At 41.1% G+C, this 23,537-nt stretch overlaps 1 protein-coding gene across 1 annotated transcript; it reads left to right on the top strand.

The window, feature by feature from the left end:
* Positions 1 to 3,907: 3,907 nt before the first annotated feature.
* Positions 3,908 to 21,829, top strand: LOC311117647 (uncharacterized protein; the record flags this gene model as incomplete). The annotated part of the gene is made up of 6 exons (XM_084192579.1): positions 3,908 to 4,003; positions 4,109 to 4,325; positions 5,480 to 5,571; positions 5,692 to 5,869; positions 20,292 to 20,702; positions 21,810 to 21,829. The coding sequence occupies 6 exons, from the start codon at positions 3,908 to 3,910 to the stop codon at positions 21,827 to 21,829; spliced, it is 1,014 nt and encodes a 337-aa protein (XP_084048705.1).
* Positions 21,830 to 23,537: the final 1,708 nt, after the last annotated feature.

Here is a 23,537-nt window from a genome sequence, read left to right as displayed (position 1 = left end):
TATAGCTGCTCTTGTCAAAATGAAAAGCATGGCATGTGTGCACAAAAACAGGAAGAACTTGTGGGGGACTTTTATTTTGACATGAGGTAAGCAGAGAAAGTGGGTATGGAACAGACTGTTTAATAGATAGATATTCTGTCTCATTCCTCCCGTTTTAAGTACCAACAGTCCAGCCCACCGGTACAGTAGAGTATAGTACAGCACAGCAATGTTTCTGAAACGTACAGAAGGAAAATAACTAATCAGAAACTAAGTGTTGATATTAGTTGTAAAATAACTCATCAGAAACTAAGTGTTGATATTAGTTGTAAAATAACTAATCAGAAACTAAGTGTTGATATCAGTTGTAAAATAACTAATCAGAAACTAAGTGTTGATATCAGTTGTAAAATAACTAATCAGAAACTAAATGGAAGTGTTGATATCAGTTGTAAAATAACTCATCAGAAATTAAATTGAAGTGTTGATATCAGTTGTCAGGGGTATTTACTTCAACATTATTGTGCTGATGTAGGCCATTTCTAATTCACACAATTTCTGGTAGATGTTTTCTAAGGCCCCTTTTACATCTGTTTGACCAGAAATCAAAGCCTTCACTTATGCCAATTTTTTTGCATATCAACAGTGAAGTTCAATAGTGTTTTAATAAGTATTTTATTCAGGTCTCTCTGTTTAAATAAACACTCTGTCTTTGGCAGGAGAAAGACCAGACTCAGAGGAACCAGAGCCAGAGGCGTATAAATCAGCAAGACCACACCACTGCTCCCACTGCGGGAAGAGTTTTACCCAGTTGGGGAGCCTGAAAGAACATGAGAAAACGTACACAGGGGAGAAGCCATATCACTGCTCTCAATGTGGTTTTGGAGGGAAAGAGGAGGAGGAGATGACCGTCACAGTGAAAGAAGAGGAAGACGGTTTTGGAGTTAAAGAGAATGGAGAGATAACTGTTACATTAGAAGAAGAAGAAGAAGAAGAAGAAGAAGAAGAAGAAGAAGAAGAGACTGGAGGTCTGATGAACACCAGTGAGTTCTATCTTAAACAGTGGCACAAATTCTGCAGTTGCTGAACCGATGTCTCTGAATATCTCTTTCTGTAGTGCTTTGATCAATCTCAATATTCGACATCACATGAGGGCAAAATTATTATTTCTTAAGACATGATTTGAAGCTCTACATCATTTGTTTTTTTAAATCTCAATGGTTTTATTAGGACCTTAATATTTAGCTATAAGGTATAGGGAGGCGGGGCACGTAGCCCTTTCCTGCAGTCAAATGTCCAAATCGCTCTCTGGTGGCCTCAAGGGTGGAATGTTATTCATATTTTTCAGAATTTCATAATTCATAAAATCTTACGAATGTAACTCTGAAAATCTGGTATTTCTATGTTAAACAGTTTTGTTATACAGTATTTCAGTGTTCTGTGATGTATATGAAGTGTAATATCGGGACGCAAACTCAAAATGTAATACATTTCAACTCTATATCTGACATGGTACAGGTGTCTTTTTTTTTTTTTTTTAAGCCCATAACAATGTGTGTGAGGTGTGTTTCAAAGCAGATTTGTTTAAGACTACCAAGAATGTGTGACCCTGATTTAGCCCCACTGCAGTAAAAGGTTAAACCCTAATGCAGTGTAGTGTTGCTATGGCCAAAACCAACACGTGCTTTGGGGTCCCGAGGACCGAATCTGGGAAACCCTTCCCTAATGGCTCCTGTAAGTCGCTCTGGATAAGAGCGTCTGCTGAATGACTCAAATGTAAATGGAAAGAGTTACACAGACTAATCTGAAAATCTCTATGACGCCACGTCATACAGTATATGCTATATTATTACAATCCCACTCCTGTCTGATTTCATGACATTTGGGTGAAATCTTGGCTTTCATTTTCTTTTCAAAATGATGAAGGGGACAGAATCAAGACAGCGAAGGATCATTTGGATCTGGATTAAACAATTTAAAACACTGACCTCAGGTTATTGAGGGATCTAGTTTGGATTAAACCTCAGAGGAAGACAGTTTTACCACGTGGAGGGTTCATTCAGGGTCGTGTTTATTAAGTGCACAACATAGCAAAATGTTTCACAGCTCAAAATGAAAAAAATGTATAAACATTTATATGATCCTAGTCTCTGTTTAACTAGATACGCTGTTTGTCTTTGGCAGACTCTCACTCTCACATCGGTAAGAGTCCTTCAGGGGAACCAGAGATGCCCAAACCAGTGAGACCACACCAGTGTTCCCACTGTGGAAAGAGTTTTAAGTGGGTATGTTACCTGAAAGAGCATGAAAGAATACCCACTGGAGAAAAAACATTCCAATGCTCTCAGTGTGGAAAAGGTTTTACCCGGGTTGTGAACCTGCAAACGCATTTGAGAATGCACACAGGGGAGAAGCCCTACCACTGCTCAGATTGTGGAAAGAGATTTACCCAGCTAGGGAACCTGAAAACGCATTTGAGAACACACACAGGGGAGAAGCCTTTCCAATGCTCTCAGTGTGGAAAGAGATGTATTCAGTCATCGCACCTGAAACATCATAAGAGAATACACACTGGAGAACGACCATTCCAATGTTCCCAGTGTGGAAAGGGTTTTACCTTGGTAGGGAGCCTGAAAACGCATGAGAGGACACAAACAGGGGAGAAGCCTTTCCAATGCTCTCAGTGTAAAAATAGTTTTAGCAAGTTAGGGAACCTGAAAAGGCATGATAGGACACACACAGGAGAAAAACCTTTCAATGTTCCCAGTGTGGAAATAGTTTTACAGAGTTAGGGAGCATGAAAAGACATGAGATAATACACAACCACTGCTCCCGATGTGAAATTTGATTTTCCTCATCATGGTGCCTAAAATCACATGAGAGGACACACTCAGGAGAGAAGCTTTTCCAATGCGCCCAGTGTGTAAAGTGTTTTACCCGGTTAGGGACTCTGAAAATACATCAGAGAATACACTTTGGAGTGAAGCTTTACCACTGCTCCCACTGTGGATTTAAATTGACCTGGTCAAGGCAACTAAAAGAGCATGAAAGAATCCACACCTAAGAGAAACGTTATCAATGCTCCCAGTGTGGAAAGATATTTACCCAGTTAGGGAAAGACCATGTGGTAACACACACATGGAAGATGCCTTACCACTGCTCCCAGTGTGGAAAGAGGTATATCAATAATAATAATATAAGGCAATTAGCAGACGCTTTTATCCAAAGCGACTTACAGTCATGCATGCATACATTGTACATATGGATGGTCCCGGGAATCAAACCCACTACCCTGGCGTTACAAGCGCCAGTATGAAAAATGTATGGACTCACCGAATCTGGGAAACCCTGCCCTAATGGCTCCTGTTTCCGGTTTCCTCCGATAAGAAGTGAGGAAAATCCTTACTTTGAAATGATTTGTTATGACGTTGTTTGACAGAATCTTTTTTGTTAAACTGCGTTACCCAATTCAGTCAGCAGATGGCGATGTGAGGCTTCAGGTGCTTCTTGCGTGACGTATAATCTAGTGGACGGGATGCTAAGAACAGCAACACGGCTACTTATCCACCTCGATAGCTTGCTAGTCAACATGAAAATGAAACATTGAAGCTCATTCTTGTGTATATTAGTCTCAGCGTTTTAAACACAATTATGTTTACGTATCAACTTCTTAACTTTAACGTCATTTGCTAGATGTTAAATGTGTTAGCTTGTTAAGATTGATATTGAGCCCGGCACTAGGCTAGTCGTTAATGCTAACCAGCTAATGCTAGCTAGCTAGCTAACATCCCCGACCATGAGCTCACTAAGCTACTCCCCTCCTGCTAAAGAAGAGGAGGTCTGCTGGACGGAGAAAGAAGCTCTGGGGATGAACATTGTCGTAAAAGAGGAGGATATTACAGTGAAAGGAGAGGAAGAAGCTATCGGAATGAAAAAGGAGGAAGAGGAGGCTATCACATTGAAAGAAGAAGTGGAGCATTTTGGAGTGGAAGAGGGAATAACGGCTGGAACACTGGAAGAGGAGGTAGAAGCTTTCAGAATGAAAGAAGAGGAGGAGGAGGATATCACATTGAAAGAAGAGAAGGATGTTATAGTGAAAGAAGAGAAAGATCCGTTTGGAGTGAAAGAGGAAGAGGGGATAGAGGCTATCACAGTGGAAGAAGAGGAGGTAGAAACTTTCAGAATAAAAAAGGAGGAAGAGGAGGCTGTTATTGTGAAAGAAGAAGAGGATGTTACAGTGAAAGACGAACCTTTTTGGGAGGAAGAGGAGGCTATCTCAATAAAAGAGAAGGTTGAAGACGTTCTGGGAGTGAAAGAGGAGGAGACAGAATATCTGATTAACACCAGTGAGTACTGTCTAAAGGTTCTACACTCGAATATGTTGTTCAGTACTGTATGGATTGTTAAAGGGGCAATCTGTGATTGGTGCATGCATTTTTTGACTTTTAAATGATTGATACTTTATACCCCATTTACATCGAAAATCATTTTGTGAAGTCAGCGGGTAAATATCTTTCCACACTGGGAGCTGTCTCCCAAGCTGGTCTCACTTGCTCAGAGGAAGAGATAATTGACCATTTTTCTGGATAGCCAGAAAATGTGACACGTGACTACCTATGCAAATGTTGGGGTCTGAAACCTGACAGTTCAAGTTAGGTCCGCTGAGAGAATGGAAACAGACAGCAGACAGATGTGGCTTTCTGGCGCTATAAGGCACGGGACCCTATGAAATTCACAGAACGCTTTGTACACAAAATGTAACTGGGAACCAGTCCAGAACTTCACATCTAAGAGTTTAAAAGCAGAGGAGAAGTCCAAGAAACTGGTGACACATAAGAGAGAGTTGTAGCCAATGATTCTTGACGAATATAACTTCTAAATGCCCAACAACTTTAGTTCAACGGTCATCAACCCCATTCAACCCCATCAGAACAGCATGTTTAACTCTATGTAGTGGGATAGAGGAGTTATTGAGCTGATTTTGGTCAATTCTGAATTCACTGGATTCAACTCAGGATAACCGTTGAAGGTTGCTTACCTGTTAGCCTTGTACGTTTCTATGGCAACAAATCCTTCAACTCTAAACCTGCTGACTCCACTTTATCTTGAATCAAGTGTCTGAGCTGCGAGATGAGGACCAATCAAATCGTGGGCCTCTGTAGCTCAATTGGTAGAGCACGGCGCTTGTAACGCCCAGGGTAGTGGGTTCGATCCCCGGGACCACCCACACGTAAAAATGTATGCACACATGACTGTAAGTCGCTTTGGATAAAAGCATCTGCTAAATGGCATATTATTATAATATTATTATTAGGCGATTCCACGTCAGGACAGCCCAAAAACAACATAGAAACTTCATTTGGAGGAAGGATGTTTGACATGCTTTTTACATTTATATCAATATCTATATTTTTTATCATGATGAAACTAGACATTTTAGGCATTTTTTAGACCCTGAGGTCACATGTTTACCATCTGTTTGATGTTCTCGTTCATACAGGAGAGAGACGTGACTATCGTGGATCCTCTGGGGAGCCTCAACAACATCCTGATACTGACGAGGCAGAGAAGAGTCTCTCCAGATCAGAACAGGTCTGGTCTAGCATACAGCTTGCTCTATCGGGGGCTGGGTTTCTGTAAAGTACTTTATGACAACAGTGACATCAGCATCCATAATGATATGTGTCTGTGTCCCCTCTTTATGGTTACCAGGACAACGCTAGCCCTTCCACCCTCCCAGAGTCCCTGTGTCGTACCTCTCCCAGTAGCACCTTACTGCTGGGTCTGAAGAGGTTGTCTGTGCGGCTGGTGGACTGCAGGAAAACAACGGGGCTGAGTGGAACTGTGAGAGGAGGAGAAGAGAAGAAAGGAGCAGATTTGACTCATCAAAGTAAGTGCTGTAGTTTAGTTTGAACAAATAAAATAGATCTGCCCACTGGTATCTGTTACCAGGACAACCAGCAGAGTAAATCCAGAGAGTGTGGTGAAGGATGGTTATGGTATTACATTGATAACCAACTATTCCGAGACACCAAGACCACTCCATGGCTGTTCTAAATAATTGAAAGTTCCCCTGGAAGGGACGAATAATGAAGCACCCTATACTATTCAGGTCTGGAATTGGCCTTTAAAACGGACCAATAACATCACACTACATCTGATTTAAGAGATAAACAACATGCTATACTATTCATAATGTGACGAGATCCTGGGGCCCATTGTCGTGCCATTCATCCACCGCCATCACCTCATGTTTCAGCAGGATAATGCACGGCCCCATGTCGCAAGGATCTGTACTCAATTCCTGGAAGCTGAAACTGTCCCAGTTTTTTCCATGGCCTGCATATTCACCAGACATGTCACCCATTGAGCATGTTTGGGATGCTCTGTAATGACGTGTACGACAGCGTGTTCCAGTTCCCGCCAATATGCAGCAGCTCGAGTGGGAAAACATTCCACAGGCCACAATCAACAGCCTGATCAACTCTATGTGAAGGTGTAACGCTGCATGAGGCAAATGGTCACACCAGGTACTGACTGGTTTCCTTATATGAACTGTAACTCAGTAAAATTGGGGGCGGCAGGTAGCTTAGTGGTTAAGAGCGTAGTGCCAGTAACCGAAAGGTCGCTGGTTCTAATCCCCGAGCCGACTAGGTGAAAAATCTGTCGATGTGCCCTTGAGCAAGGCACTTAACCCTAATTGCTCCTGTAAGTCGCTCTGGATAAGAGCGTCTGCTAAATGACTAAAATGTAAAAGTAAAATGTAAAATCTTTGAAATTGTTGCATGTTGCGTTTATATTTTTGTTCAGTGGTGAAGGATGTATTGCCCGAAGGAAATAGTAAAGTTGTATTATACTGGGAAAGATGGGTTAGTCTGTGGACGTCTAAGGGTTGGAATTAAGATTAGAGTGATTGGCTGATTTGAGGATGCACTTGGAGTCCAGTACAAATAGGAGGTGGCTATAGGAGAACGCTACCATAGTGCCAACTGTAAAGTTTGGTGGATGAGGAATAATGGTCTGGGGCTGTTTGTCATGGTTCGGGCTAGGCCCCTTAGTTCCAGTGAAGGGAAATCTTAACGCTACAGCATACAATGACATTCTAAACGATTCTGTGCTCCCAACTTTGTGGCAACAGTTTGGGGAAGGCCCTTTCCTGTTTCAGCATGACAATGCCCCTGTGCACAAAGCGAGGTTCATGAAGAAATTATTTGTTGAGATTGGTGTGGAAGAACTTGACTGGCCTGGACAGAGCCCTGATCTCAACCCCATCAAACACCTTTGGGATGAATTGGAACGCCGACTGCGAGCCAGGCCTAATCGCCCAACATCAGTGCCCGACCTCACTAATGCTATTGTGGCTGAATGGATGCAAGTCCCCACAGCAATGTTCCAACATCCAGTGGAAAGCCTTCCCAGAAGAGTGGAGGCTGTTATAGCAGCAAAGGAGGGACCAACTCCATATTAATGCCGATGATTTTGGAATGAGATTTTTCGATGAGCAGGTGTCCACATAATTTTGGTCATGTAGTGTATTTAATGGTGCCAACTTTGTTGTTGTTTGAACTGCAGATTGCCTCTTTAGGTCTAGTAGCCTATCAAATAACAATAATGTACACTTAAAGTGTATCCTATACTGACTAGTCTATTTATCCATTAGGTCTAATAAATGTATCCTATTCTGACTAGTCTATTTATCAATTAGGTCTAATAAATGTATCCTATACTGACTAGTCTATTTATCCATTAGGTCTAATAAATGTATCCTATACTGACTAGTCTATTTATCAATTAGGTCTAATAAATATTGCCACTCCTATTTGCCATATCTTCAATCTAAGCCTACTAGAAGTGTGTGCCCTCAGGCCTGGAGGGAAGCAAAAGTCATTCCGCTACCAAAGAATAGTAAAGCCCCCTTTACTGGCTCAAATAGCCGACCAATCAGCCTGTTACCAACCCTTAGTAACGTTTTGGGGAAAGTTGTGTTTGGCCAGATAAAATGCTATTTTACAGTAAGCAAATTGACAACAGACTTTTCAGCACACTTATAGGGAAGGGCATTCAACAAGCACAGCACTTACACAAATGACTGATGATTGGCTGAGAGAAATTGATGTTAAAAAGATTGTGGGGGCTGTTTTGTTAGACTTCAGTGCGGCTTTTGATATTATAGATCATAGTCTGCTGATGGAATGGAATATTACTTTACTGATTACACTGTTTGACAGGTACAGTGGGGGGGAAAGGATTTAGTCAGCCACCAATTGTGCAAGTTCTCCCACTTAAAAAGATGAGAGAGGCCTGTAATTTTCATCATAGTTACACGTCAACTATGATAGACAAATTGAGATTTTTTTTCCCAGAAAATCACATTGTAGGATTTTTAATGAATTTATTTGCAAATTATGGTGGAAAATAAGTATTTGGTCACCTACAAACAAGCAAGATTTCTGGCTCTCACAGACCTGTAACTTCTTCTTTAAGAGGCTCCTCTGTCCTCCACTCGTTACCTGTATTAATGGCACCTGTTTGAACTTGTTATCAGTATAAAAGACACCTGTCCACAACCTCAAACAGTCACACTCCAAACTCCACTATGGCCAAGACCAAAGAGCTGTCAAAGGACACCAGAAACAAAATTGTAGACCTGCACCAGGCTGGGAAGACTGAATCTGCAATAGGTAAGCAGCTTGGTTTGAAGAAATCAACTGTGGGAGCAATTATTAGGAAATGGAAGACATACAAGACCACTGATAATCTCCCTTGATCTGGGGCTCCATGCAAGATCTCACCCTGTGGGGTCAAAATGATCACAAGAACGGTGAGCAAAAATCCCAGAACCACACGGGGGGACCTAGTGAATGACCTGCAGAGAGCTGGGACCAAAGTAACAAAGCCTACCATCAGTAACACACTACACCGCCAGGGACTCAAATCCTGCAGTGCCAGACGTGTCCCCCTGCTTAAGCCAGTACATGTCCAGGCCCGTCTGAAGTTTGCTAGAGTGCATTTGGATGATCCGGAAGAGGATTGGTAGAATGTCATATGGTCAGATGAAACCAAAATATAACTTTTTGGTAAAAACTTAACTCGTCGTGTTTGGAGGACAAAGAATGCTGAGTTGCATCCAAAGAACACCATACCTACTGTGAAGCATGGGGGTGGAAACATCATGCTTTGGGGCTATTTTTCTGCAAAGGGACCAGGACGACTGATCCGTGTAAAGGAAAGAATGAATGGGGCCATGTATCGTGAGATTTTGAGTGAAAACCTCCTTCCATCAGCAAGGGCATTGAAGATGAAACGTGGCTGGGTCTTTCAGCATGACAATGATCCCAAACACACCGCCCGGGCAACGAAGGAGTGGCTTCGTAAGAAGCATTTCAAGGTCCTGGAGTGGCCTAGCCAGTCTCCAGATCTCAACCCCATAGAAAATCTTTGGAGGGAGTTGAAAGTCTGTGTTGCCCAGCGACAGCCCCAAAACATCACTGCTCTAGAGGAGATCTGCATGGAGGAATGGGCCAAAATACCAGCAACAGTCTGTGAAAACCTTGTGAAGACTTACAGAAAACGTTTGAACTGTGTCATTGCCAACAAAGTATTGAGAAACTTTTGTTATTGACCAAATACTTATTTTCCACCATAATTTCCAAATAAATTCATTAAAAATCCTACAATAGGATTTTCTGGATTTTCTCATTTTGTCTGTCATAGTTGACGTGTACCTATGATGAAAATTACAGGCCTCTCTCATCTTTTTAAGTGGGAGAACTTGCACAATTGGTGGCTGACTAAATACTTTTTTTCCCCACTGTAACTAGCAACTGTAACGGATTACATTTAGAAAGTAACCCAACCAATCAACCCTGCCAAGATTATTTTAAATGAGAATCGTTTTGTAAACTGGCCTCAGGTTATTGAGGGATCTGATTAGGATTAAACCTCCTAGCAAGAGAGTTGTGGAGGTTTCATTCAGGTCTCTGTTTAAATAAACGCTCTGTCTTTGGCAGGAGAAAGACCAGATTCAGAGACGTCCAAACCAGCAAGACGATTCCACTGCACCCACTGTGGAAAAGGTTTTAATCAGTTAAGGGTCCTGAAACAACATGAGAGAATACACACAGGGGAGAAGCCTTTCCAATGCTCCCAGTGTGGAAATAGTTTTTCCTTGAAAGCGAACCTGAAAAGACATGAGAGGACACACACAGGAGATAAGCCTCATCACTGCTCCCAGTGTGGAAAGAGTTTTACCCAGTTAGGACACCTGAAAGTGCATGTGAGAATACACACAGGGGAAAAGCCTCATCACTGCTCCCAGTGTGGAAAGAGTTTTAACCGGAAAGAACACCTGAAAGAGCATGAGAGAATACACACAGGGGAGAAGCCTTTCCAATGCTCCCAGTGTGGAAATAGTTTTTCCCAGTTAGGACACCTGAAAGTGCATGAGATAATACACGCAGGGGAAAAGCCTCATCACTGCTCCCAGTGTGGAAAGAGTTTTAACCGGAAAGAATACCTGAAAGAGCATGAGAGAATACACACAGGGGAGAAGCCTTTCCAATGCTCCAAGTGTGGAAAGAGTTTTACCCAGTTAGCGAGCCTGAAAATACATGAGAGAATACACACAGGAGAGAAGCCTCATCACTGCTCCCAATGTGAAAAGAGTTTTGCCTGGTTAGCTAACCTGAGAAGACATTAGAGGACGCATACAGGAGAGAAGCCTCATCACTGCTCCCAGTGTGGAAAGAGTTTTTACCAGTTAGGTCACCTGAGAAGACATGAGAATACACACAGGACATAAGGATGTAGGCTGCTGAACAGTAGGACATAGGACAGATGTAGGCTGAACAGTAGGACATAGGACAGATGTAGGATACTGAAAAGTAGGACATAGGACAGATGTAGGCTGAACAGTAGGACATAGGACAGATGTAGGATACTGAACAGTAGGACATAGGACAGATGTAGGCTGAACAGTGGGACATAGGACAGATGTAGGCTACTGAACAGTAGGACATAGGACAGATGTAGGCTGAACAGTAGGACATAGGACAGATGTAGGTCCAATACATTGGATCAGTAGGCCGTAGAGCACAACTTATTCAGTTAACCAACTCATCATCAAGCTTTTCTGATTTGAATGGGCTGTGTAGTGTTAGAGGACCTGAGATGACATGAGAGAATACAGAGGCTTTGTTCTGACTGTTGTTTTGGACTGACAACTGTTCTGATTATTCTATTTTCCTTTAAGTTGTTGAAATGTTCCGTATTGACTGACCTTCATGTCTTAAAGTAATGATGGACTTGTCATTTCTCTTTGCTTATTTGAGCTGTTCTTGCCATAGTATGGACTTGGTCTTTTACCAAATAGGGCTATCTTCTGTATATCCCCCCTTACCTTGTCACAACACAACTGATTGGCTGAAACGCATTAAGAGGGAAAGAAATTCCACAAATGAACTTTTAAGAAGGCACACCTGTTAATTGAAATGCATTGAAATACCTGTTGAAAGAATGCCAAGAGTGTGCAAAGCTGTCATCAAGGCAAAGGGTGGCTACTTTGAAGAATCTCAAATATATTTTGATTTAACACTTTGTTGGTTAATACATGATTCCATATATGTTATTTCATAGTTTTGAAGTCTTCACTATTATTCTACAATGTAGAAAATAGTAAAAATAAAGAAAAACCCTTGAATGAGTAGGTGTTCTAAAACTTTTGACTGGTACTGTATATGAAAATGTTCTAAAATGTTTGCCCGGTAGTGTGTGTGTATATAGTGAGGGAAAAAAGTATTTGATCCCCTGTTGATTCAATCAATTTATAACATTTTTGACATGCGTTTTTCTGGATTTTTTTGTTGTTATTCTGTCTCTCACTGTTCAAATAAACCTACCATTGAAATTATAGACTGATCATGTCTTTGTCAGTGGGCAAATGTACAAAATCAGCAGGGGATCAAATACTTTTTTCCCTCACTGTGTGTGTGTATATATATATATATATATATATATATATATATATATATATATATATATACAGTTGAAATCAGAAGTTTAAATACACTTAGGTTGGAGTCATTAAAACTCGTTTTTCAACCACTCCACAAATTTCTTGTTAACAAACTATAGTTTTGGCAAGTCGGTTAGGACATCTACTTTGTGCATGACACAAGTCATTTTTCCAACAATTGTTTACAGACAGATTATTTCACCTATAATTCATTTGTATCACAATTCCAGTGGGTCAGAAGTTTACATACACTAAGTTGACTGTGCCTTTAAACAGCTTGGAAAATTCCAGAAAATGATGTCATGGCTTTAGAAGCTTCTGATAGGCTAATTGACATAATTTGAGTCAATTGGAGATGTACCTGTGGATGTATTTCAAGGTCTACCTTCAAACTCAGTGCCTCTTTGCTTGACATCATGGGAAAATGAAAAGAAATCAGCCAAGACCTCAGAAAATAAATGGTAGACCTCCACAAGTCTGGTTCATCCTTGGGAGCAATTTCCAAACGCCTGAAGGTACCACATTCGTCTGTACAAACAATAGTGCACAAGTATAAACACCATGGGACCACGCAGCCGTCATTCCGCTCAGGAAGGAGACGCGTTCTGTCTCCTAGAGATGAACGTACTTTGGTGCGAAAAGTGCAAATCAATCCCAGAACAACAGCAAATTGTTCTGGTGAAGATGCTGGAGGAAAAGGGTACAAAAGTATCTATATCCACAGTAAAACGAGTCCTATATCAACATAACCTGAAAGGCCGCTCAGCAAGGAAGAAGCCACTGCTCCAAAACCGCCATAAAAAAGACAGACTACGGTTTGCAACTGCACATGGGGACAAAGATCGTACTTTTTGGAGAAATGTCCTCTGGTCTGATGAAACAAAAATAGAACTGTTTGGCCATAATGACCATCGTTATGTTTGGAGGAAAATGGGGGAGCCTGCAAGCCGAAGAACACCATCCCAACCGTGAAACACGGGGGTGGCAGCATCATGCTGTGGGGGTGCTTTGCTGCAGGAGGGACTGGTGCACTTCACAAAATAGATGGCATCATGAGGAAGGAAAATTATGTGGATATATTTAAGCAACATCTCAAGACATCAGTCAGGAAGTTAAAGCTTGGTCGCAAATGGGTCTTCCAAATGGACAACGACCCCAAGCATACTTCCAAAGTTGTTACAAAATGGCTTAAGGACAACAAAGTCAAGGTATTGGAGTGGCCATCACAAAGCCCTGACCTCAATCCTATAGATAATGTGTGGCAGAACTGAAAAAGCATGTGCGAGCAAGGAGGCCTACAATCCTGACTCAGTTAAACCAGCTCTGTCAGGAGGAATGGGCCAAAATTCACCCAACTTATTGTGGGAAGCTTGTGGAAGGCTACCCGAAACGTTTGACCCAAGTTAAACCATTTTAAAGGCAATGCTACCAAATACTAATTGAGTGTATATAAACTTCTGACCCACTGGGAATGTGATGACATAAACAAAAGCTGAAATAAATCACTCTCTCTACTATTATCATCCATCCATCCATTGATTCTTGAAGAATATAACTTCTAAATGCCTCACGAGTTCAACTGTTACACTCCATGAGAACCCAAAATGGGACAACACTGTAACTACCAATTGGGGAGTAAAAAGGTGTACAAAAATAATGAATAATAATAATCTTTAACATTGATTTATCCTGCAATAGATGTTGTTCAATTGGGAACATACATTTTTGTCTTCTACTAATGCATTAAGGGGAGTAATCTAAAAGTAACGGAATGTAATAAGATTACTTCAATGATTACAAATTTTGACAGGTAACTAGCAACTGTAACGGATTACATTTAGAAAGTAACCCAACCAATCAACCCTGCCAAGATTATTTTAAATGAGAATCGTTTTGTAAACTGGCCTCGGGTTTTAGAGGGATCTGATTTGGATTAAACCTCCTAGCAAGAGAGTTGTGGAGGTTTCATTCAGGTCTCTGTTTAAATAAACGCTCTGTCTTTGGCAGGAGAAAGACCAGATTCAGAGGAACCAGAGACGTCTAAACCAGCAAGACGATTCCACTGCACCCACTGTGGAAAGGGTTTTAACCAGTTAGGACACCTGAAACGACATGAGAGAATACACACAGGGGAAAAGCCTCATCACTGCTCCCAGTGTGGAAAGAGTTTTAACCGGAAAGAATACCTGAAAGAGCATGAGAGAATACACACAGGGGAGAAGCCTTTCCAATGCTCCCAGTGTGGAAAGAGTTTTTCCCAGTTAGGACACCTGAAAGTACATGGGAGAATACACACAGGGGAAAAGCCTCATCACTGCTCCCAGTGTGGAAAGAGTTTTAACCGGAAAGAATACCTGAAAGAGCATGAGAGAATACACACAGGGGAGAAGCGAGATAAACCTTTCCAATGCTCCCAATGTGGAAAGAGTTTTACCCAGTTAGCGAGCCTGAGAAGACATGAGATGACGCATACAGGAGAGAAGCCTCATCACTGCTCCCAGTGTGGAAAGAGTTTTAACCGGTTATGTCACCTGAGAAGACATGAGAATACACACAGGACATAAGGATGTAGGCTACTGAACAGTAAGACATAGGACAGATGTAGACTGAACAGTAGGACATAGGACAGATGTAGGCTGAACAGTAGGACATAGGACAGATGTAGACTGAACAGTAGGACATAGGACAGATGTAGGCTGAACAGTAGGACATAGGACAGATGTAGATCCAATACATGGTGGGTCAGTAGGCCGTAGAGACTCTGAATGTGTCTTGTGTATTGACTTTCCAGTGTTTTCCGTACAGCATGTATTATAGTGGATTGGGTTTGTGGATTTGTTTTCTGGGTGCGTGTTTTGGTTTTTGCTCTAGCACAACTTATTCAGTTAACCAACTCATCATCAAGCTTTTCTGATTTGAATGGGCTGTGTAGTGTTAGAGGACCTGAGATGACATGAGAGAATACGGAGGCTTTGTTCTGACTGTTGTTTTGGACTGACAACTGTTCTGATTATTCTATTTTCCTTTAAGTTGTTGAAATGTTCCGTATTGACTGACCTTCATATCTTAAAGTAATGATGGACTTGTCATTTCTCTTTGCTTATGTGAGCTGTTCTTGCCATAATATGGACTTGGTCTTTTACCAAATAGGGCCATCTTCTGTACACCACCCCTACCTTGGCACAACACAACTGATTGGCTGAAATGCATTAAGAAGGAAAGAAATTCCACAAATGAACTTTTAACAAGGCACACCTGTTAATTGAAATGCATTGAAATACCTGTTAAAAGAATGCCAAGAGTGTGCAAAGCTGTCATCAAGGCAAAGGGTGGCTACTTTGAAGAATCTCAAATATATTTTTGATTTAACACTGTTTTGGTTAATACATGATTCCATATGTGTTATTTCATTTTTTATTTATTTTTTATTTCACCTTTATTTAACCAGGTAAGCCAGTTGAGAACAAGTTCTCATTTACAACTGCGACCTGGCCAAGATAAAGCAAAGCAGTGCGATAAAAACAACAACACAGAGTTACATATGGGGTAAAACAAAACATAAAGTCCAAAATACAACAGAAAATATATATACAGTGTGTGCAAATGTAGCAAGTTATGGAGGTAAGGCAATAGTTCATCATAGTTTTGATGTCTTCACTATTATTCTACAATGTAGAAAATAGTAAAAATAAAGAAAAACCCTTGAATGAGTAGGTGTTCTAAAACTTTTGACTGGTACTGTATATGAAAATGTTCTAAAATGTTTGACCGGTAGTGTGTGTGGGTGTGTGTATGTGTGTGTGTATATATATATATATATACACACACACACAGTTGAAGTCGGAAGTTTAAATACACTCCAATATATATATATACACAGTTGAAGTCAGAAGTTTAAATACACTCCAATATATATATATATATATATATACACAGTTGAAGTCGGAAGTTTAAATACACTCCAATATATATATATACACAGTTGAAGTCGGAAGTTTAAATACACTCCAATATATATATATATATATATATATATATATATACACAGTTGAAGTCGGAAGTTTAAATACACTCCAATATATATATATATATACACAGTTGAAGTCGGAAGTTTAAATACCCTTCGGTTGGAGTCATTAAAACTCGTTTTTCAACCTCTCCACGGTTAGGTCATCTACTTTCTGCATGACACAAGTAATTTTTCCAACCATTGTTTACAGACAGATTATTTCACTTATAATGAATTTGTATCACAATTCCAGTGGGTCAGAAGTTTACATACAGTAAGTTGACTGTGCCTTTAAACAGCTTGGAAAATTCCAGAAAATGATGTCATGGCTTTAGAAGCTTCTGATAGGCTAATTGACATCATTTGAGTCAATTGGAGATGTACCTGTGGATGTATTTCAAGGCCTACCTTCAAACTAAGTGCCTCTTTGCTTGACATCATGGGAAAATGAAAATAAATCAGCCAAGACCTCAGAAAAGAAATGGTAGACCTCCACAAGTCTGCTTCATCCTTGGGAGCAATTTCCAAACGCCTGAAGTTACAACATTCATCTGTACAAACAATAGTACGCAAGTATAAACACCATGGGACCACGCAGCCATCATACCACTCAGGAAGGAGACTCGTTCCGTCCTAGAGATGAACATACTTTGGTGCAAAAACTGCAAATCAATCCCAGAACAACAGCAAAGGACCTTGTGAAGATGCTGGAGGAAACAGGTACAAAAGTATCTACATCCACATTTAAAACGAGTCCTATATCGACATAACCTGAAAGGCCGCTCAGCAAGGAAGAAGCCACTGCTCCAAAACCGCCATAAAAAAGCCAGACTACGGTTTGCAACTGCACATGGGAACAAAAATCATACTTTTTGGAGAAATGTCCTCTGGTCTGATGAAACAAAAACAGAACTGTTTGGCCATAATGACCATCGTTATGTTTGGAGGAAAATGGGGGAGCCTGCAAGCCGAAGAACACCATCCCAACCGTGAAACACGGGGGTGGCAGCATCATGCTGTGGGGGTGCTTTGCTGCAGTAGGGACTGGTGCACTTCACAAAATAGATGGCATCATGAGGAAGGAAGATTATGTGGATATATTGAAGCAACATCTCAAGACATCAGTCAGGAAGTTAATACTTGGTCGCAAATTAGTCTTCCAAATGGACAATGACCCCAAGCATACTTCCAAAGTTGTTGCAAAATGGCTTAAGGACAACAAAGTCAAGGTATTGGAGTGGCCATCACAAAGCCCTGACCTCAATCCTATAGAAAATGTGTGGGCAGAACTGAAAAAGCATGTGCGAGCAAGGAGGCCTACAATCCTGACTCAGTTACACCAGCTCTGTCATGAGGAATGGGCCAAAATTCACCCAACTTATTGTGGGAAGCTTGTGGAAGGCTAGTTTTGTTTTTATCCAAGCTTTTAAACATTGTAAATGTAAACAAACACTATATAGCCTCATAACATGTTTAAAACAATAATGTTGATATCATGGATGGTCAGTCCTTGCATCCATAGCTCTGTCTGGTTACATTTCTCCCATCCCTCAGCTGTTTACCAAAACAGAGGCAGGGTCGACCGTTTTGTTGTTGTTTCATCTGTGGATTTTGCCCTTTAAACAGCTGCATATTATCAAGATATCAAAGTGTCCCCAACACAAAGGTAAACAATAGGCCTGTAGTAAATGCAGCATTTCGTCTTTCACATGTAAATAGTACTTTTTCAGTAGTGCTCAAAAGCATGCAGCGTTCTAAGGCGTCACCACAGATCCTGGTTCGATCCCAGCCGGCCGTGAACCGGGATGACCCATGATGCGGCGCCCAGTTGGCCCAGCGTCGTCCGGCTCAGGGGAAGGGTTTGGCCGGCCTGGGTTTGTCCTTGTCCCATCGCGCTCTAGCTCCTCCTGTGGCCGGCCGGGCGCAACAGTACGGTGTTCCCTCCGACACGTTGGTGCTGCTGGCTTCCGGGTTAAGCGAGCATTGTGTCAAGAAGCAGTGCGGCTCTCGACCTTCGCCTCTCCCGAGTCCGTACAGGAGTTGCAGCGATGGGACAACACTGTAACTACCAATTGGGGAGTAAAAAGGTGTACAAAAATAATAAATAATAATAATCTTTAACATTGATTTATCCTGCAATAGATGTTGTTCAATTGGGAACATACATTTTTGATTCTTGAGTCAATGAGGGATACAACATACAGTGGGGAAAAAAAGTATTTAGTCAGCCACCAATTGTGCAAGTTCTCCCACTTTTAAAAAGATGAGAGAGGCCTGTAATTTTCATCATAGGTACACGTCAACTATGACAGACAAATTGAGAGAAAAAAATCCAGAAAAACACATTGTAGGATTTTTAATGAATTTATTTGCAAATTATGGTGGAAAATAAGTATTTGGTCACCTACAAACAAGCAAGATTTCTGGCTCTCACAGACCTGTAACTTCTTCTTTAAGAGGCTCCTCTGTCCTCCACTCGTTACCTGTATTAATGGCACCTGTTTGAACTTGTTATCAGTATAAAAGACACCTGTCCACAACCTCAAACAGTCACACTCCAAACTCCACTATGGCCAAGACCAAATAGCTGTAAAAAGGACACCAGAAACAAAATTGTAGACCTGCACAAAGCTGGGAAGACTGAATCTGCAATAGGTAAGCAGCTTGGTTTGAAGAAATCAACTGTGGGAGCAATTATTAGGAAATGGAAGACATACAAGACCACTGATAATCTCCCTTGATCTGGGGCTCCACGCAAGATCTCACCCCGTGGGGTCAAAATGATCACAAGAACAGTGAGCAAAAATCCCAGAACCACACGGGGGGACCTAGTGAATGACCTGCAGAGAGCTGGGACCAAAGTAACAAAGCCTACCATCAGTAACACACTACACCGCCAGGGACTCAAATCCTGCAGTGCCAGACGTGTCCCCCTGCTTAAGCCAGTACATGTCCAGGCCCGTCTGAAGTTTGCTAGAGTGCATTTGGATGATCCAGAAGAGGATTGGCAGAATGTCATATGGTCAGATGAAACCAAAATAGAACTTTTGGGTAAAACTCAACTCGTCGTGTTTGGAGGACAAAGAATGCTGAGTTGCATCCAAAGAACACCATACCTACTGTGAAGCATGGGGGTGGAAACATCATGCTTTGGGGCTATTTTTCTACAAAGGGACCAGGACGACTGATCCGTGTAAAGGAAAGAATGAATGGGGCCATGTATCGTGAGATTTTGAGTGAAAACCTCCTTCCATCAGCAAGGGCATTGAAGATGAAACGTGGCTGGGTCTTTCAGCATGACAATGATCCCAAACACACCGCCCGGGCAACGAAGGAGTGGCTTCGAAGAAGCATTTCAAGGTCCTGGAGTGGCCTAGCCAGTCTCCAGATCTCAACCCCATAGACAATCTTTGGAGGGAGTTGAAAGTCCGTGTTGCCCAGCGACAGCCCCAAAACATCACTGCTCTAGAGGAGATCTGCATGGAGGAATGGGCCAAAATACCAGCAACAGTGTGTGAAAACCTTTTGAAGACTTACAGAAAACGTTTGACCTGTGTCATTGCCAACAAAGGGTATATAACAAAGTATTGAGAAACTTTTGTTATTGACCAAATACTTATTTTCCACCATAATTTGCAAATAAATTCATAAAAAATCCTACAATGTGATTTTCTGGATTTCTTTTCTCATTTTGTCTGTCATAGTTGACGTGTACCTATGATGAAAATTACAGGCCTCTCTCATCTTTTTAAGTGGGAGAACTTGCACAAAATTGGTGGCTGACAAAATACTTTTTTTCCCCACTGTATGTATTGTCAATAATTCATTTCCAATAGGGAGGCATGGAATAATTACAAATGTATATTTTGTCAGGCTGGATGTTTGAAATATGAGTAGGTGATTTGAGTCATGCTTCTTCAGTAGTGGAATAAAGACAATTAGCACTTGAATATTGTCAAGAAATACTGGAGTGATGTAAGATTGTTCATAAAATTGTTCATAGACGCATGTGTCATCCTGCGTCAATATTTATAGGCTGCAAGTACGTTGAATGAAGTTGTTTTCAAGTCGTTGAAACAACGACCTGAGAAATCTCTTCAACTTTCACTTTCAACCAAAACCGAACATAGATTGGACCTCGAGCATAGTCTTCTTTTCAACAACATTTTGCAAGGTGGGATAGCCCAATGTCAAAACACAGTTTTAACGTGTCCAAATCAATAACCAATATGCAGAGTTGTGGAGGTTTCATTCAGGTCTCTGTTTAAATAAACGCTCTGTCTTTGGCAGGAGAAAGACCAGATTCAGAGGAACCAGAGACGTCCAAACCAGCAAGACGATTCCACTGCACCCACTGTGGAAAAGGTTTTAATCAGTTAAAGGACCTGAAACGACATGAGAGAATACACACAGGGGAGAAGCCTTTCCAATGCTCCCAGTGTGGAAAGAGTTTTTCCTTGTTAGGACACCTGAAAGTGCATGGGAGAATACACACAGGGGAAAAGCCTCATCACTGCTCCCAGTGTGGAAAGAGTTTTACCCAGTTAGGACACCTGAAAGTGCATGGGAGAATACACACAGGGGAAAAGCCTCATCACTGCTCCCAGTGTGGAAAGAGTTTTAACCAGAAAGAATACCTGAAAGAGCATGAGAGAATTCACACAGGGGAGAAGCGAGAAAAGACATACCGCTGCTCCCACTGTGGAAAGGGTTTTAACCAGTTAGGGGACCTGAAACGACATGAGAGAATACACACAGGGGAGAAGCCTTTCCAATGCTCCCAGTGTGGAAAGAGTTTTTCCTTGTTAGCGAGCCTGAAAATACATGAGAGGACACACACAGGAGATAAGCCTCATCACTGCTCCCAGTGTGGAAAGAGTTTTACCCAGTTAGGACACCTGAAAGTGCATGAGAGAATACACACAGGGGAATACACACAGAATACACACAGCCTTATCACTGCTCCCAGTGTGGAAAGAGTTTTAACCGGAAAGAATACCTGAAAGAGCATGAGAGAATACACACAGGGGAGAAGCGAGAGAAGACGTACCGCTGCTCCCACTGTGGAAAGGGTTTTAACCAGTTAGGGGACCTCAAACGACATGAGACAATACACACAGGGGAGAAGCCTCATCACTGCTCCCAGTGTGGAAAGAGTTTTAACCGGAAAGAACACCTGAAAGAGCATGAGAGAATACACACAGGGGAGAAGCGAGATAAACCTTTCCAATGCTCCCAGTGTGGAAGAGAGTTTTTCACAGTTAGGGAACATGAAACAACATGAGAGGACACACACAGGAGAGAAGCCTCATCACTGCTCCCAGTGTGGAAAGAGTTTTACCCAGTTAGGACACCTGAAAGTGCATGAGAGAATACACACAGGGGAGAAGTGCTACCACTGCTCCCAATGTGAAAAGAGTTTTGCCTGGTTAGGGTACCTGAAAATACATGAGAGAATACACACAGGAGAGAAGCCTCATCACTGCTCCCGGTGTGGAAAGAGTTTTACCCAGTTAGGTCACCTGAAACAGCATGAGAGAATACACACAGGGGAGAAGCCGTACCACTGCTCCCAATGTGAAAAGAGTTTTGCCTGGTTAGGTCACATGAGAAGACATGAGAGGACGCACACAGGAGATAAGGATGTAAGCTGCTGAACAGTGGGACATAGGACAGATGTAGGCTGAACAGTAGGACATAGGACAGATGTAGGCTGAACAGTGGGACATAGGACAGATGTAGGTTCAATACATGGTGGGTCAGTAGGCCGTAGAGACTCTGAATGTGTCTTGTGTATTGACTTTCCAGTGTTTTCCGTACTGAAGTAGAGTGATGAAGTAGAGTGATGGAGTGCTGCATCAGATGACCTGGCCTCCACAATCACCCGACCTGAACCTCAATTGAGATGGTTTGGGATGAGTTGGACCGCAGAGTGAAGGAAACAAAGCCAACAAGTGCTCAGCATATGTGGGAACTCCTTCAAGACTGTTGGAAAATAATTCCTCATGAAGCTGGTTGAGAGAATGCCAAGCTGTCATCAAGGCAAAGTGTGGCCATTTTGAAGAATGTAAATATAAAATATATATTGATTTGTTTAAAACTTTTTGGTTACTACATGATTCCATATGTGTTTTTTCATAGTTTTGATGTCTTCACCATTATTCAACAATGTATAAAATAGTAAAAATAAAGAAAAACCCTTGAATGAGTAGGTGTGTCCAAACATTTGACTGGTACTGTACATCTACATGATGTATCGTTACACAATGTAGGCGCAGTATAGACCCAACTGCATATCTTGATATTATTGTAACCTTATGTTTAAAATACTCACTCATTAAAAAATCTGTTCTGATCAACACATGATTCTCTTTGTACTTTTACATATCATTTTATTATTTAATAAAATACATGAAAAACAAACGTTTTGTTTGAAAATAAAATAAAGATTGTACCTAAATTTGTTACTTTTGGGCAATTTACAATATTGATTGAGGAACTATTTGCTGAGGAATGTGACTGTTTTTCTGGATTGTCTGAACTGTATTTTACTTTTGTTTTGTACTTTCCGATTTTGATTAGATTTGGTCTATAAATGTTATGTGCAGGAAAGAGACCCTGGTCTCAATGGTGGCTTCCTGTTTAAATAAAGGTAAAATATTGATTTATTTAGTCATATTTATTGTATACAGTATATCAATGTAGAGCTCATGTAAACCATGATTGACCACACACTCCAGCACATTAGGTGGCGGCAAACACCCTAAAGGTTTGTTTGCGGACCACCATTATACCATAGAAGAAGATGCTTCTTCAACAACAACAACAATGCTACTGATTGCTAGCTAATATAAAACCGAAACATTGAAGTTCTTTTAGAACATTTTGGATATATTAATCTGAGTGTTTTGAACACAATTCTGTTTATGTATCTACTAGTTAATTTCAACTTAATTTCATTGTTCTATTTGTTGAGATTGATACTGTCGTATCGAGTGAGTGGTGGCAATTATTGCTGATGAACAAAAGGAGTCTGCTCATACTGAACGTTGATCATAAGGTTTATTCAGACCACAAGCTTCAGCATGAGTAACAGACTCGCGAGGTCTGGAGAACGGCTCCTCAGATTGCCATGGCCGTTCTGACGTCTTCCTCGCCTAACCCCCTTATTTATAAACAATGAAACTCCCTCCTCTGGCCAATCACCAGTCTCCCCTGTCTACAACACACACTTCCTGTCTATTGTATATGACATTATACTAAACATTGCCTTTTGATACTAACATAACCAACATTCCATTTCTTCATGAAAAACATTTAACAAAGACATAATCTTAATACACTACATATTCCCCCCTTCGAGACAAAACTAAAAAGTCTCGACAACAATAGGATTATGACCAGTAACAATTTATCTTATTAAGTATCTTTAACCTTAAACCAAAAACATTCTTCTCTAGAGTGTAAATACCTTTCTATGAAATAACTGTTTATGAAGTGTGAATACATTACTATGACATATGAAGAAATCTCTAT

This window comes from Coregonus lavaretus (assembly GCF_964263955.1).
Source record: "Coregonus lavaretus genome assembly, contig: HAP1_SCAFFOLD_924, whole genome shotgun sequence".
Classification (NCBI taxonomy): Eukaryota; Metazoa; Chordata; class Actinopteri; order Salmoniformes; family Salmonidae; genus Coregonus; species Coregonus lavaretus.
Note: the sequence above shows the minus strand (reverse complement) of the source record. Positions and strands in the feature narration are given on the sequence as shown.